Raw genomic sequence first — 18,085 nt, forward strand, 5'->3', positions numbered from 1 at the left:
TTTTTAAGTGAGAATGATGATATCTGAATGTTCATTTCGGCACCTACTGAACTGAGACTAATCATTATTTCTGTGAAGGTATTTATTCTGTTCTTTGATTCCAGTAAAGCCATAACACCTTTTTTGTTTTTCTTTGTTTTTTTTAAATTTTTTATTGGGGAATATTGGGGAACAGTGTGTTTTTCCAGGGCCCATCAGCTCCAAGTCGTTGTCTTTCAATCTAGCTGTGGAGGGCACAGCTCAGCTGCAAGTCCAGTTGCCGTTTTCAATCTTTAGTTGCAGGGGGTGCAGCCACCATCCCATGTGGGAATTGAACTGGCAACCTTGTTGAGACCTCACGCTCTAACCGACTGAGCCATCCAGCAGCCCCTCTGGAAGCTCAGCGGCAGCTCATTGTCTTCAATCTAGTTGTGGAGGGCCCAGCTCACTGGCCCATGTGGGAATTGAACCGGCAACCCTGTTGTTAAGAGCTTGTGCTCTAACCAACTGAGCTATCCGGCCGCCCCCATGACACCTTTTGTGTTATTATGTACCATAAATTATTTTGATGTGCTGCATAGCCATCATCTCCTGGGCACCCAGAGTTTAGCACAAGCCAGAGTAGAATAGCTACTTCTGAAACACTCATTTGCTTTGAATGTCTTTTGAATTACCACTTTCTGTGAACTATTCCTATGCTATTTTTTTAATGTAGGGTAGGACAAGGGAGGAAGAGTGGAGCAATTTCACTAATGAGTGATAAAAGAACTTCTGTGTTGCTGATACCGTGTTTCCCCGAAAATAAGATCTAGCCAGACCATCAGCTCTAATGCATCTTTTGGAGCAAATATTAATATAAGACCCAATATTATATTTATTGCATTATATTATATTATGTTATGTTATATTAGGTTATATTATATTATACCTGGTCTTATAGTAAAATAATACCAGGTCTTACATATATTAATTTTTGCTTCAAAAGATGCATTAGAGCTGATGGCCCGCTAGGTCTTATTTTCGGGGAAACATGGTAGATTCATGTTGGTGGGAGGAGAGCACATACATGCATGTACCTGCACACACATGCACACCTCTGCTGGAAGGAAAAGCAGTGACTCGGTCCCCTGCCTTCGGTTCACTATAGTTTTGCTCTGTTCAGAGAAGTCCTGCCAGAATTGACAAGGAAGCTACGTTTCTATAGTGCCACAAATCCTTTGTTGTCACGGGTTATATTATAGCCCAGGAAGAACTGGAACTTAAGGAATGTTCGCAAGCTTCGGACTCCCTGGCCCCTGAACCCAATTCAGCCTCCAGAAGCTCACATTCCCACCAGGGGATGAATGACAGAAGCACAACTGACCCACATAGGTGCACAGCACTCTCCCGTCCTACTTACTTGTTTTGCTTGTCTCTCTACTCACACTAGATTGTAAACTCTTGATTTTTAAAGGGTTGTTGCCTATTTTGTTCACTGCTCTGTCACCTGCACCCAGGACGGCCTGTGGCACATGTTAAGCCCTCAATACACTTTTGTTGAATCGAATGGATGCCCACCATTTACTCAGTGATCCCAAAGTTTCCCCACGTAAGTGATCACAGACCTTAAGGTGGTCCCAGATATCGTAAGTCGGACTTATCCGACTGTGATATCAGTTTTAGATAAAGACTTCCAAGTAAAATTGTTATAAAATTAATATATAAAAATTCCCTTTAAAACTCACATATTATCATTTAAATGCCTGGGTGAAAATCATTCCAGCTTTTTGGTCTGTGACATCTCTAGGCCGACCGGGATCAGTTTTAGTTAATACTGTGATAAAACCCATAGCTTACAGAGCTTACTGCTGCCGAGCAGGGACGATTCCTAAGGTGGAGGCCAAGCCCAACTTCTCTGTATCATTTTTCTACCTTACAAAGCTACACAAACAGGAAAGGAAGGCATTGCAGGATGGGAAAAGTTGAGCCGAAAAGAGATAACTTAGTTAGTCAGAGCCTGCTGTCCTTATTAGGACCTGTTTATAAGGTTGGTCCTTGGCTGGCATCTGGGAACTTGACACTGGACCCACTCCCTAACTTATAAAAGCAGGTCAGTTTGCCTAGACTGTGCAAACCACGTGAATTATGCTGGACCCCTGCTTTCCTTCTTTGAGTTTGGAGGTATGATTGTTGCCGGCCAGAGGGTGCCTACATGACCAGCCACTAATAAAAACCTTGGGTGCTGAGTCTCTTCCCAGGGCAGAAACATTGTGCACACTTTACTGAATTTTGTTGTGCTGGAGAAAGGAGCATTCATGTGTCTCCTCACTGGAGGGAGAGGGCTTTGGAGGCCTATGGGTGCATTTGTCCAGACTTTGCTGTCTTTGTCTTGTTGATTCTGTCATGTATGCTGTAACTACAATAAACCTGAGCCACAGATACCCAAATGTGTGCATGGTCCTGGGAATCTCCAAAACATAAACAATAGCCAGCATGAGGGCTCCTCAGAGCTGGCAAAGGTGTGTCTGGTGACTGAGGCAGTTGGACTCAGGGCCCGTGATATGTGCTGAGGGTGCAGAGACACAGAGGGAGCTGGAATGAACCTCTCTCAGGGAGCTGGGGTCTTTGTCCCGGGGGGGTGTTCTCCCTGGTGGTCTGGCTGGATCCATGTGGAGTACTCACTTGCCTACCCACAGGGCCCATCACACTGAAATGGGGCCGAGCATCATCCTTTGTCGCTGTCTCCAAGAGAATGGAAGGGTAAGAGCAAGCGTTTGCCTCAATGTCTAGACAGCAGATCAGAGCTGTCTAAGCCCCCATCTTGGGCTTTCTCAGGGTAAGACAGCTCACAAACAGTTCTTGTTTTTCAGGCTCTTGGAGGGAAGAAACAATGAGCTCAGCTTTAAGACTCCCATTCCATCGAAAGGTCTCTGCTAGCACTGTGGCTCAAAAATGCCCTAGCTTTTGATCCTCATAGAAAGGAATCATCTAGAAAGGAATGTGGGGAGTCAGTCTCTCTTTTCCTCTTCTGCTTTTTTTTTTTTTTTTTTTTTTTTTTTTGTATATGGTACTGTAAGGGTGAATATTGTGCAGGGCTACCCGTGAATAGGACACTTAAGCTCTCCGTACAGACCCCTATTCCCTCATATTTTCTCCTGCTTTCAGTGGGCATAAACCAATATCAAGGTTACCTTGAGTGCTGTTATGCCCCTAAGGAAAGGCTTTCTTCCCCAACCACGGCTGTTGGTCTGACACATCCATCGGGGGTGTTAAAAGATAAATCAAGGCATATTAATTTTTTTAGGAGTTTGAGCAAAAATGGATTCAAATTGGGCAACATCCAATTAGCAGATAAAAAGGAGCTCCTAGGAGCTGTGCAAAATGAAGGACTTTTATAGGCAGAAGGAGTGGGAACAAGGAAGTTATGCTAGGTAAAAAGTTGGGTGGGTTATTATTGCAAAGCTGACTTTCCTTTAGAGGTTGGCAGGGGTCTATCAGGCAGTTGACCTAACCAGTGTGCTGATCAGGCGATTCCTGATTGACTGGCTTAGATTCCATTTCTGGGCAGCCGAAACTGTCATTGAGTCTTGGTTTGGTTATATGGGGCTTAGCATAAATGACTCCATTTTGAGTCTATTGTCTTGCTTTTAACAGGGGTTATCTGAGGATATTATTAATGGCCCTCAGATCTTGCCTCTAGAAAATTTTGAAATGTATCAAAACAGGATGATAATGAAATTTTATCCCAAGATCACAGTAGAAGCCACCTCCTCTATCTTCGATTAGCGGTGTTCAAATAAATTCATCAGAGTTAACATGATGTATCTTATGGAATAACATGATCCAAGTAATACAGAGCCAGCAATAGAAAATTCTATGCATTTCTAAGTACTGCTTTTACTACATCCTACAAATTTTGATATGTGGTATTTTTGTTATTGGTTAGTTCTGTTTTATAATTTACATTATAATTTCTTCTGTGATCTAAGAGTTATTTAGAGGAATGTTTGTTTCCAAACACGTTAGGCTTTTCTAATTACCTTTTTTAGATCGATTTAATTTAATTGCATTGTGATTAGAGAAAATGACCTCAGTGATCCAGTTCTTTGAAAAGTTGGCTGAGACTTGTTTTATGGCTCAGTATATGGTCCGTTTTTGTACAAATGCTGTGAGATGTTTTTCAAAGATTATGAATTCTCTAGCTGTTCAGTGCAGAACTCTCTGTGTGCATTAGATAAAACATGTTAATTGTGTTTAAATCTTAGTCGACTTTGGGTTTCCTTGAAATATCAATTACTAACAGAGAAATGTTAAAATTTTCTCAGTATGATGTTGGATTTATGTGTTTCTCCTTGCTGTTCAATATTATTTAGATGCATGTAAGTTTAGAATTATTTTAGTTACCCAGTGATTTGAATTTTTATCTTTATTATTTTATTTCTAGTAATTTTTTTGCTTGAATTCTTTTTTGTCTAATATTAACTTTTATTTATTCCAGCTTTCTTTTGTTAATATTCCATCCATATTTTCTCCATCTTGTTACTTTCAACTTTTCTGCATCCTTATGTGTCGTGATAATGGAGAAAATAAAATGGAATGACATTGCTAAGAGAGTCACTTAACATAGAGTCAGGAGGCTGTTAAGGAAGTGGGCCCATGCAGCCTCTGCACATCTTGGGCCTCAGTTCCCAGAACTGCTATTAAGTTGCTAAACTCAGCTGAACAACCTGGAACAACTGCGTGGACATGTATGGACTTCTTATTGTAATTCTCAACTCCCTCATTTGCATATTGAACTAACCAATCCCAGTTAGCCTAGCCAGGAATCCTTTATTTGTATGAAAGAGTTACATGTTGTAGTTTTTGCCTTATAAACCCTGCCTTTCTTTGTTCTTCCCAGAGCGTAGTATGGTTGCTACCTGCATCTGTCTCTTGGAGTGCAATCCTTTTGCAAATACATGTTTCTTGTTCTTTATTACTGCCTGAACCTTGTCTTTGGTTAAAAAGTATATAACTGGATTTTTTCTTTTAAAGTTGCCTTCTGATTACACCCAAAGCAGGAACAATATATTTTTTTAATGGTAAAATGGATTTGGTCAAAATGTAAAACTTTTGCTCTTCAAAAGAGACCATTATGAACATGAAAAGACAAGTCACATACTGGGAAAAATATGTGCAAAACATTTATCTTATAAAGAACTTGTAAGAACTATATAAAGAACTCTAACAACCCAACAGTAAGACAACCTAATTAAAATAATTGGCATAAATTAGTCATTGTGGAAAAGCCAATTAAAACCACAGTGAGACACCATTACACACTCATTAAACTAAAATTAAAATGATTGACAATTCCCAGGGTTGGTGAGGATAAGAAGAAACTGGAACCCTCAGACATCCTGGTGGAAATATGACTTGATAAAGCTACTTTGAAAAACAGGTTTTTTTGGTAAACTTTAACATGTACTTACCAAATGATCCAGCATTCCCACTCCTAGGTATCTACCCAGGAGAAATGGAAAGCTATGCCCATAGACAGACATGTATGTGGATGTTCATAGAAGCAGTATTCATAATAGCCCCAAACTGTTAACAATCCAACTGTTTATTAACTAATGAATAGATAAGCAAATGTGGTATATCCATACAATGGAATACTACTCAGCAATTAAAAGGAATAAAGTACTGATACATATGTAGACAATCTTTAAACTATGCTGCTAAGTGAAAGAGCCAGACACAGAAGACTACATGTTGTATCATTCTATTTATTATATCAAGTGTCTGGAAAAGACAAAATGATAGACATAGAAAGCAGATCATTGCTTGCTGAGGGCTGGAGGTGGGAGTGGGCATTGATTGCAAGCAGTCATGAATAATTTTTTTGGAGTGATAAAAGTATTCCAAAACTGGATTTTAGTGATGTTTACACCAATCTATAAATTTACTAAAGCTCATTGAACTGTACATTTACAATAGATGAATTGATGGTATATAGAGTAGATGATAATAAAGCTGTGAAACATTTTAAAAAGTGAGTTCATAGTCTTTGTCTTCTTTAACTGAATATTTACTCCATTTACTCTTTTTGCAATTATAGATATATTAATATTTGAATTTTTTTCTATCATTTTATATCTGTTCTGCCTTTTCTATATATTCTCCCCGCCTTCTTACCTTCCTATGGATATTTTTTCCTAATTCCATATTTCTCCTGCTATAAGCCTTCTTTTCCTAATGATTACCCTAGAAATGTCAGAATGCATGCTTAAAATAAGTCTAGAGTTAATAGCTTTGCCCTTATCTTGAACAACATAAGGAATTTAGCAGACATTAACTATGATAACTCCTTATGTGTGTGTGTGTGTGTGTATACATATGCATATACATATATATATGTATAGCTAATGTTAGTTTTTAACCACATAAGACATTTTTATTTTATATAGTCAATATTTATTTAATTACAGGTATATATATACTTTTTGCTGTCATTTTTTATTACATCTCAGACTGTATCCATGATCTAGTTCTCAAACAATTTTTTTTGTAATGCAAGGTGACATTGTAGTGGTTAAGACCATGGCTTTCTGGGGTCAAAGTGCTTTATTTTTTAGACTGCTTTTTATTTCTGCTTTATAAAGAAAGAAACTGAGGCAGAAGGATACCCAGTAACATGCCCAGAGTCACATCTATTGAGTGGCAGAGGCAGGATTTGAACTCAATAAGCCCTTATATTTAAACCCAATAGCATCCCCTCCACTGTGGGGAGCTTCTAATAACCCATGGTCTGAAAAATCTGTTGGTGGCACAACAGATCAGAGCCCATCCCCACTGTCAGCAAATACATGTGCAGGTTCAAATTTATTTCATTCCTTGAAGTTCCTACAGTTCATAAAACTCCTCTGAAAAGATTCACTTTATAAGAAGATCACAGGTGACTTGATTTTCAGCCATACGGATGCTTGTAACATCAATTTCTCTGTGTTTCTTGCATATACAAGTTTTGACAATTAAGTTCGCAAACTTATTGCAACCATGTTGCTAACCTTTTCTGATATCAGAGGGATTATTCATTATGAATTTGTACCAACTGGACAAACAGTTCACCAAGTTTACTATTTGGAAGTGCCGAAAAGGCTGTGTGAAAAAATTAGACGATCTGAACTTTTCACCAACAATTCATGGCTCTTGCATCACGACAAGGCACCAGCTCACAGGGCACTGTCTGTGAGGGAGTTTTTAGCCAGTAAACAAATAACTGTATTGGAACACCCTCCTTGCTCACCCAGTCAGGCGCCCAATGACTTCTTTCTTTACCCAAAGATAAAGGAAATATTGAAAGGAAGACATTTTGAAGACATTCAGGACATGAAGGGTAATACGACGACAGTTCTGATGGCCATTCCAAAAAAAGAGTTCCAAAATTGCTTTGAAGGGTGGGCTAGGCACTGGCTTCGGTGCATAGCTTCCCAAGAGGAGTACTTTAAAGGTGACTGTAGTGATATTCAGCAATGGGGTATGTAGCACTTTTTCTAGGATGAGTTTGCAAACTTAATTGTCAGACATCGTATATTATCTTGCTATAGGTAATTGGAACAGTCTTGTAAAGTTACGGAGCAAGACTCCTTCCATGTATATCCAGTTCTGTGTGTGGACTCTCTCCACCATGCTGCATTTATTCCTGGGAAGACCAAGGGCAGACCTTGGCTCTATAAAGCAAAACATTGAATTTCCCAAAATGTAGTCATTAAGATGTTGGTGAGCCTCAAGAGATGTTGTGATGAAACTGTTAATTCCTAGATGGATTTTGAAACCATCTCTGGTAGAGAGGGTCCGTGCAGAAGTGTGGTTAACAAAGAACAGTCCTCTAGGTCTTCCAGGTTTTCTACTATCTCTATGACTCTTTCTACTGTGTCATGGGACAGCATCCTGGAGGCATTGGCTCTGAACTTCTCCTGTAGGTCCTTCTGGCTCAGTGGCTTCCTCCAGTGACCGTAGAAGGTATTGGCGCGCTCGGTGAAGGTGACACCATCCTTGAGGGTGACACTTATCTCACAGTAGAGTGTGTTAAAGCTTGGCAGGTTATCCTGAGGATGCTGCAGCTCCACCTTACCGAGCAACTCTCTTACCTGAGGCCTGTTGACCTGGCATTTGTGGAATGAAGGGACAATGACGCCACCATCGAGCAGCGTGGCACAGGCCACATACTGGAAGGAGTGACGGGCTTCATGCTCCGTGCCAGGGAAGGGCCTGTTGACATACTGGACATCTGGAATTCTGAGTACAATTCTGTCAATGTGGTCAACAGGAAGCAGGGCACTGTCTGTTACAAGGTGCTTTCTCACTGACGCGGCTGCATCTTCCACCCAGTGGGTGGCCAGATGTGCGGGGAATCGCTTAAAAGCCACATCCTGCTGCTCCAGCAGCCACGTGTAGGAATCTAGGCTTGGAGGGACTTTGGGGGAATAGTTGGCATAGAAGGCCCCAAAGCCTGCCTGTATGTCCAAGACCTGCTTGTTTCCTTGGAGACCCAACATTGCCAGAAAAACAGCTTCCATCCCATGCCTGGCGGCATTGCCGATATGGAGAGGCTTGGTCTGAGTGGCAGCATTTGCCATGGGCGCTCCCGCATGAGAAACAGCTATAGCCAGGGCCTCTTGGCACTTTGTCTTGCTGAGCCCTAAAAGCTTGGCTGCAGCAGCAGCGCTACCTAACGTTCCTACCACTGAGGGGGGATGGAATCTGAAAAGCAACGAGAGCAAAGAGTTAGAGGTTTACACACCTCAGCCACCAGGAGACAGTAGAGTGTAGCACTCAGGAGCTTAGCTAATGGAGCCACACAGCCTGGGTTCAAATCTTAGCTCTTCCACTATTAGCTGTGTGATCTTCACAAAGGTATTCAACTTCTCTGCACCTGTTTTCACTTACATAAAATGGCCATAATCATAGTATCTACCTCATATGGTTTTGTGAGTTTTGAATGAATTCACATGCTTACATCAGTGCCTGAAACACAGTAAATTCTGTATAAATGGTGCTCTTACAATTATTGGAAAAAGGTAAAAGTTATTGATTGCTGCAAGCCGATTTAGGTAACTATAAAAATTGAGGGCCTTGTAGAAACTGTGAAAGTTCACTCAATATTCCAATATACTCCTCTCCTAGCAGGCCATACCAAGTGGCAAAAATAAAGATTAGATTAAACCATATAATATGGCCAACATTTGACCATTTTTGATCTATAGTTTAAACAGCCAGGTTTAGGATATTCTGAATGTTCTTATTAGTCTGAAGGACCCTAACAAATATCATAGTAGATTCCACTTTGGTGGGATCAGGAATATTCAGAATACCCACAGATGCCAGAATGACTTCAGTCACCCCAGAATGAGAGGTCCCCGTTTATTTTGTGGTCCTGGTTGCTTGATTGGCTCTCTAATCCCAAAGGAGATACTTTCATTAGCACTTCTGAAGTCACACATTTGTATATGGATATACGGTTTGATATGTGACCGGTGACTTGACTTACCTGCTAGCACTAATATTAACATCTTCAACTGAGCAACCTTTATATCAGGAAGCTCTATAGAGATAACAATTGACAGATAAAGGGGAATATGACTGTCTCTCCATGGGGCAAATTTTTCCATACCTTTTTGGTATGTTGTTAGCTTCCTTGGAGAAATGCATTAATCGGCCTTGCACTTCAATTCCAACATTGAAAGCCAGCAGGAAGTCAAGGCCAGAAAACTTTGGACTTGGAGGCAGGGTTTCTGATAATGCCATCAGGACAGGAAGGACAGCTCCAGAAGGGTGGGTGGCAGGGTGCCATGTGTCATCAAAATCCATTGAGTGAATCTATGTAAACAGACACATATAAACAACCAAAACCCAAAATGTACTTCCTTTAATGTGATGGCTTTTGGACGAGTAAGGGTTTAGTTTAGTAATAACCTGGTTTGATGTGAGATTTTCAGACCTGATTCCCTGACAATAAAACCTATGAACTGGCTGTGAGTCTTAATCACATGCCTAGGCACTGGACATACTGTCCTCTGCCCAGATCGGGCGGGACCTTGGGGAGCAGCTAGTGAGCCCCAAGGAGCTTGGGTCTTCCCAGGTGGCCAGAGCTCTCTTCCACAGCCCAAAAGATCAACATTGCCCTTAACAACAAAGCTGTGGAATTAGGTGGCTGCTCCTTCTTCCCTCCCATTTTCCTCCCCCACCCTTCAAACAACTCCCATTAAAACTCTAATGTTGGGCCGGCCCGGTGGTTCAGGCAGTTAGAGCTCCACGCTCCCAATTCCAAAGGCTGCCGGTTCGATTCCCACATGGGCCAGTGGGCTCTCAACCACAAGGGTGCCAGTTTGATTCCTAAAGTCCCGTGAGGGATGGTGGGCAGCGCCCCCTGCAACTAAGATTGAACATGGCACCTTGAGCTGAGCTGCCACTGAGCTCCCGGATGGCTCAGTTGGTTGGAGCGCATCCTCTCAACCACAAGGTTGCCGGTTCGACTCCTGCAAGGGATGGAGGGCTGTGCCCACTGCAACTAGAAACAGTAACTGGACTTGGAGCTGAGCTGCACCCTCCACAACTAAGACTGAAAGGACAACTTGACCTGGGAAAAAGTCCTGGAAGTACACACTGTTCCCCAATAAAGTCCTGTTCCCCTTCCCCAATAAAATCTTAAAAAAAAACAATAAACAAACAAACAAACAAACAAACAAAAACGTCTAATGTCATTTGTTCCACATCAGGCCATACCAGGGGTGCCAAAAAAATGTATACACAGTTTAAGAGATGGTCAGCGTTGCCCAAGCAGTAGTTCGCCATAATCAGAAGTATCTGGACGCTGATGGTAACCACTTTGAGCACCTCTTGTAATTGCAGAAGTCAAACGTGACTTATATTCATCTTTTGTTATATCTTTTGTTATATTGAGTATTACAATTTTAATACAGTTTTCCTTTCTTAAAATGTGTATACATTTTTTTGGCACCCTACGTATGTTTTTGTACCTTTTTATTATGAAATAATTTCAAACTTATGGGGAAGTTGCAAGAGCTCTTGAACCCAGATTATATACTAAGCTATATTTTTAAATCATTATTTTCTATCATAAGGTTTTATTCCTCTTTATCCCAGCCATTTGCTTTTTCCTTATATGAAATAGTAATGACCAGCAGTTCATTTAAAAATAGGTTTTTATGTCTATTTGATATGGCTGGCGTATGTCTCACTTCTTACTGGACATTTAATCCTGGATGCACTATTGGGTTTGACTTTCAATATTCTGAGCTACTGTCACCCAAAAGCATAAAAATACCTCAAATCCCAACACATTCATGTCCAGATTATACCTTGTAGATGGCCCTTGACACACACAAAAAAGCATAAAAATTGTCTGTCAGACAAGAAATGATGAATTTGGGTTCTGAAAATATAGACACCAAATCTAGCCATTGTATCTTTCTGAATAAATATCTGTTGAATGAATGCATGAAAACCTGGTTACTGGATGGAAAGTGGTACTGGCCACAACAAAAGGAATTGAGAAGGAATTGTGTCTGGATATTGGGTTTTATGTTTTTTTGCTGTAAGCAGTCAGAGTTTAGAGTTGAGATACCTTAGGGGTGTTTTTATCAAAATCCTTCTCTTATTTCCTCTACTTCACAATTTGTTTAGAAAGCATCAATTCACTATTGAAACATGAAAACTGGCATTGCTACATAGGAGAGAGGGCAGGCCACTTCATCTCCCTGAATTTCAAAGATGTCATCCGTCAAATGTGGAAATTGGGCGATTTCTGAGATATCCTGGCTTTGAAAATTATTACGATTGTATAACAGTTGAAAAGACATGGAAACATCCTTACAGCCACACCGTTAGCAAAAGCAGCATATGTTGGTGGGAGCCTGAAGTCTGGCCGGCCCCACACAGTGCTCGTCCTGTTGGAGCTGTAGATCTGGAACAAGAAGAATGTCAGTCAGTGATACCGAGTGTGAGCACAGCCTGCCAAGTCACCACTTCAGGAGTCATTCTTCATCTTTGGAGGTGTTACCTTAATAGTCCTTACTGGAACTCTCTGTACTAGAACGAAGCCTGCCTTACTCATTGGGTGCTCTCTTCCTTGTAGAAGAACATACAACTTTCTCCATGGAAGTGAAGAGAGATGCTGTTGCTCAGCCCCAGACCATGATCCACAACTGCTCTGTGGCGTGGAGTCTGAACTTACTCTCATTTACTCCGTCTGTGTAAGTTCTGGGGAAGGTGGACTAACCACCCACCCAGCACATCCTTTGGATGCTGCATCTCCGACCTACACACCCACCCTCTGCTCAGAGCGCTGGCCCAGCCTTTTCTCCAAATCATCTGGGGTAGGTGCTATGGCTTCTAAGACTCAGGTAAAAAGTGCTTTCAGTCATAATAGAGATGAACTCTGAGACACTACTAGACAGTGACTTAGTAAGGGATATGGATGACTATTAAAGCTCAGATAACAGAGCGTAGAAAAGCATGAAACTACATACAACAATGTATGCGCCCAGTACGATCTCTAAGACGAAGAGCAGGAGAACACATACACAGCTCTGGGTTCACTCACGGGCACACTCACGAGCAGGTATGTGTGCACACTTGGTTTTGTCGCTAAAGTAGACATTGAGCTTCTTACTTTACTATATTCGCTGGCTTTGTGAAACACTTCTGTGCTGGTTCCCAGGAACCCAACGCCCAAAGTATCCAGAATCATCCTCTTGCTCCTCTGAATGACACGCTCTGTCAGGTGTCCCACGTTCAAGCCGTGAATCACTTGGGCGAAGCTTGCTGTGACAGACTTGGGAGGGAAGAGTGTTGAACGGTGCTACAGTCACTTTGTATTTGCATACTTCCTTTATACATGAGAACCCGAGACACTTTTGCAGTTTACTCCACTAGAGGGAACCCGGTTGATCACGTTCAATTTCTAAAAAATAATATCTATAGAGCACGTACTGTGTATGAGAAAAAGGGATGTGGAAATGCACCACGGCCAGTGCCTGTCCTCAGCCAAGTTGAGGACACAGATTAGCAAGCAGATGATGACCACAGAGTGTGGTGGGGGCAACGGTGGAGGGAAGCACAGAGTCAGCGGGGGAGGATGGGAGGGTCATCTCCCCCGTAAAGCAGGTATGCAGACAGTAACTGCCATTATTAAGTATGTGCCAGGTATTATGCTGACCTTTAAAAATACAGTGTCCATTTAATACCCACAAGTCTCGAGGTAGGTATTTATTATGAGTCTCACTTTGCAGGTGAGGAGACTGAGTCCTGTGAGTAGAAACGTGAAGTCACTAAGTCACCGGCTTCTAACTGAGAGAGTCTGAACACACACCCCGTGGGTCTGCCTCCACAATTGGGGCATCTAGCTATTAAGCCCCTAAAGTGTGGCCTGATGAACATGTGCATCAGAAACACTCCGGGGTTCTTGTTGAAAATGAACATTTCCAGTCCCCACTCCAGGCCTCTAGCATTAGACTCCCCAGCATTAGAAACTCAGGAAGCATAGGAGAGGGTTCTGTGTTTTCGTTAAGGTGTCTAGGTGATTCTCAAGTGCTCTCATGCTGCCATGTCCAATGTGGCAGCTACTCTCCACATGTGCTCTTGGGCATTTGAAATTCAGCTAGTCCAAACGGAGACATATCATAAGGGTAAAATAAGCACTGGACTTTGAAGACCAGTAGGCAAAAAAGCATCTTATAGTTATAAAAGATTGACTACATACTGAAATGATAATATTTAGGATATATTGCTTAAACAAATATATTATTAAAATTAACTTCATCAGTTTTTCCTTTTTACAATGTGGCTACTAGAAAATTTAAAAGTACAACTGAGAACTACTGCCTGCTCTTTCTGTTGGTGGAGAATACCTGGAGGTGTTGATACATGAACTGGTTATGAAAATTTAGGGTTAAAAGTGTCGGGCATGAGAAGGGGGGTGAAAGCCAGAGGTAGCAGCGTGGGCCAGGGCTTGCAGGTGTGAGGTATGCCGTGAGTTCAGCAAACTCAGAGCAGAGCTGCCTGCGGGGTACAGAGGAGAGAGGGGGAGTGGATTCTCAGGCTAGGACTAAATGGCGAAATTTACACACACTAGAGACTACGACGTCAGTAGGGAGCCGTACTGCTGTCTTAAGAAGGCAGGGATATGGTCAGAACTGTGTTTTGCGAACATCTCTGTAGCCAATTGTGCAGAGAAGGAATGTGCGCTGGGCAGACAAGGGCAGGTAAGGGACTGCTGCAGCAGCCCAGGCTCTGGATGGGGAAACGGCAGTGCCATTTGCCAACGGAGGGAACACAGGACGAGGAGCAGACTTTTGGGCAACGGTGATGGATTCATTGTGAACTTGGTGAATGGGAAGTGCGTGTGGTCATCCTAGAGGAGAAGACCAACCCGCTTCTAACCCACAAACCAGACAATCAACACCTGTCGAATGATTTGTATATCATAAGCAGCAGCGTACTGTGCAATTCCTTTAAGTGTCATATTCTTCAATGCATAGACAGTTATTTGGCTTTTAACATGTCTTACAAGAGAATATCCATTGGATTAGAGCAGGGGTGTCCAAACTTTTTCCTACTGTTTTCACCAAGGGCCATATGCGGTAAAATACACAAACAGCCGGGCCACTCACTCGAGGTGAAGTACGTATTGCCTCACCTGGTTTATTTAAGTAAACTAAATATAGTTTTGGAATTTGCTGTGGGCCAATTAATAATGGATCACAGGCCGCAGTTGGCCGGCGGGCCGCAGTTTGAACACCCCTGGATTAGAGGATCTGGCGTGTCTGGGGTGCTCGGATGCTAAGCTCAGTGCCCAGGCAGAGATACAGAGATGGAACCAGTACCCAGCTGAAAGGCCTTCAACTTGGTTGCTGACTAGTCCCATAGTTTCAGTCTCCACAATATCAAGTTAGGAAAACCCTGCCATTTTCAAAAGAATGAGCTACTGTGTATGCCTCTGAAGCCTTGGTAGAGAGGTAAATGTATACTGAGTGGCAGAAAGCCGGAGAAAAGATCTCTCGGAGAGAAAAAGGGTGCTGGCATGTAAGTTTCTGATTAAAATAGAGAATAACAATAACTTTGCTTTTCATGCTGCTAGAAAACTGGGTAAACATATTTAGGGGCTAAAGTGAAGGAAGGATGAAAGAAAACTGGTTTGATGATTGCCAAGTCAAACTTAGTTTCCAGTGCTGGTTGGATTCCTTGTTCTAAGTAAAAATGCCTCTGTTCCACCTCTCTCCCCACCCCCACAATTCCCACAGGTGAGGGGATTTGGAGTTCGGTTGTCCCTCTCTTCATTGTTAGGTCTAATGTGGGGTGAGGCATAGCCCTGGGGAGCATGTGTTGGTCATGGCCTCCAACCACACGATCCAACGGTATCAGTGACTCAGTGAAAGTAGGGCTTTTGTAAAAAGTGTGGGGAAAGTATGGAGGTCTGCTGACAAGGCCTGAACCCCATCCCATGTGCCAAAGAACAAACGGCCTCTTTCTGGGCCCTGAGGAAGGGAGCATGAGAACATAACTATGCAACGGCTCAGCTGTCTGTAGACTTATGCCCAACTATTCCTAAAATATTATTTTGGTCTTGACTTTCTCCTGGCATTTACATCTCTCTTTAGCAAAAATACTGTGATTGATGTATACATTAAGGCAAAGTATGAAGTCGTTTAATAAAGATTTCATGAGTTCTTGCTATGCGTCTGGCACTGTGCTAAGCCCTCTAGAATACCAAACCAAGATGCTATGGTTCCTGCCACAAAAAGCTTATCTTCTCCAGGGAACTATGGACAGTAAACAGATAGTTAGCAACACAATCTGGCAATGCCATAATTGATACATACAAAACTAGGGTGTTAACATTCACTGAACTTATAATGATTCATTTTCTTCCCAATTTTATACAAAACACATAATGTCTATTATTTGTAAAACACTGATTTTTAAAAAAAAACAGATGCTGTGAATTAGATAGCCTAGGGGCTATGAGAAATGGTAAAATGTCATTTCTGAAGTAAAGCAGATAGCTCTTGAAAAGAGAAGGCAACTGAGGAAATTGAGAAAGGAAAAAGTAAGCTAGAAAACCAATTTAAATAAACCACATAAAACATAAGAATACCTTGAGCTTCATGGTCTAAAGAGGAGGTTTATCTCAGGCGTGAATCCGAGGAGTGATTTGTTTCCTGTGTGACTGCCTTTATACCCTCATTCCTCTCCAAACCAGTCTCTTTCACTCTGTTCTAACCCTAAAATTTCCACCATTTCAACACATCTCAACTAAACTTACTTCAACTTCCTCTGTAATGTAGTTAAGTCACCAGTAGATGAAAAATTAAATATGTCTGGGAAGTACAGTAGCGATATTCAAATGAACTCTCACAGGCATCAGAAAAGTTTATTGACAACAAAACTAGGATTGCATCTTGTACCTAGATACCATATGCCAAACTTAGAAAAATATTCACTCGCTTTTATCTAGGTACTACGCTTCTCAAAATTCATCCTAAGGAAGTAAACAGGATGCATGGGAAAATGTAGCAAAAAAACAAAAAATAAAATTTGTAGCCTTCCTTATGAGATTAAAGACTGGAAACAGTAAAATGTACACCAATAGTGGATCGGTTAAGTAAAATATGACATGTACAGTATTTTTAAAATTTACTTAATTTGTTTTTCAATCACAGTTGATGTTCAATATTCTATTAGTTTCATTAGATGCTGTACTTTACATCCCCGTGACTATTTTGTTACTGCCAATTTGTGACATATCCAGTATTGAAGGCACACTTTCAGTTTCCCCTTCTTCTTCATCCGTGCTGGTCACCATTGTTCGGGGCCAAATGTGCCAATCAGAAGTTGCTGGCAGCTTGGGAGGAAGAACCTAGCAGGGCACTGGAGTCAGTCACACTTCTTCCCAGCTTGTTCCCTTCTTTGTTCCTGAATTTCATTTTTCATATATGCAGATCTCTGGTTCCTGGTCCTCTGCCTGGCTCCTGGGATATGCTGCCTGCCTCTTTCGCTTCCTACTATCGATCCAGTCTGCTTCAACATAGCTCGTTCAGGCCTCTTCGCTTGTGATCAGTCACGGTGGCTTGGCTTGTCTGGACCTAGCTCGGCTCCTCTAGATAATTGCCATTTCCTTTGGTCTGTCCAGTCCTGGCCAATTGCTTTGTGCTTATCGTGGGTACGAAAACCAGGTTATTTAATATCTGAGCCTCTTGTTCCAGAGGTAGTGGCAGAACATTCTTAGGAAAGATTGCATTTCAATTTTGGAGGACATCTCCATGAACCTTGAGTTCTCCTCCAATCCTATTCAGAAGGGAGAATTTGGGAGAAAGGAACTAAACTGCTCTGCATTAAAATTCAAAAGGCTGTCATTCCTGTGGGTAGGTGATATCTCTGGGAGAAGAGGTTAAGTCGTTTTGCTTCTCTTGGTTGAAGCCTATGGAGAAAGAGTGTCTAGATGGTGGATACAGGCCAAGGGCTGAGTCAGTGGGAACCCCCACGGATTAGGGGAGGTGATACCCTGGTTATACGAGTAAGCCAGAACCACACACAATGGTGGGAGAGGTGGTCAGCAGGGTACCCCATGTGGAGGGACACAGGCAGACAAATTTAGGGAGCAGTGAGATCAAATATCCAATTCAAAGTTTTTCTTCACAACCTAGTCATTCTCTTATGTCATCCTCAGGCAAGTTTGTTATGTACAACAACCTGGTGTCAGCCATGCTTTGGGGAATGAAGGCACGGGTAGGTGTTTGTGCATGGAGTGCTGGAGAGAGAAGCTCAGGGTGCCAATGAGAGGGAGGAGGGACCAGCAGCAGCCTGGGGGAATGGAGGTCCTCTCTGGTTATCCTACTCAGTTAAAGAAGACTCCAAGAAAAGGGATGTGATTGACTTACTTGATGGTGTAAAGAGGGAGTTGGAAAGATGAGGACTTGGGGACATTTGGATTGTACTCTGAAGGCAAATGCTGGTATAGTGGGCTTCCCAACAACTGTGGTTCAGACTGGGGAAACCCAGAGGTAGTTTCGGTATTGGCACACGTTGCGTGCGTCAGGGTACCATTTCAGGCGATCTTTGTTTT

At 42.1% G+C, this 18,085-nt stretch overlaps 1 protein-coding gene across 1 annotated transcript; it reads right to left on the minus strand.

Annotated features, from left to right (window-relative positions):
* Positions 1–5,716: 5,716 nt before the first annotated feature.
* ACOD1 (aconitate decarboxylase 1) lies at positions 5,717–16,255 on the minus strand. Its single transcript, XM_081046141.1, has 5 exons — positions 16,118–16,255; positions 12,635–12,796; positions 11,837–11,926; positions 9,614–9,819; positions 5,717–8,703 (listed from the first exon to the last, which is right to left on the minus strand). The coding sequence occupies exons 1-5, from the start codon at positions 16,127–16,129 to the stop codon at positions 7,758–7,760; spliced, it is 1,416 nt and encodes a 471-aa protein (XP_080902267.1). The 5' UTR covers positions 16,130–16,255; the 3' UTR covers positions 5,717–7,757.
* Between the last annotated feature and the right edge of the window lie 1,830 nt (positions 16,256–18,085).

The sequence above is a fragment of the Rhinolophus hipposideros genome (assembly GCF_964194185.1).
Source record: "Rhinolophus hipposideros genome assembly, chromosome: 4".
Classification (NCBI taxonomy): domain Eukaryota; kingdom Metazoa; phylum Chordata; class Mammalia; order Chiroptera; family Rhinolophidae; genus Rhinolophus; species Rhinolophus hipposideros.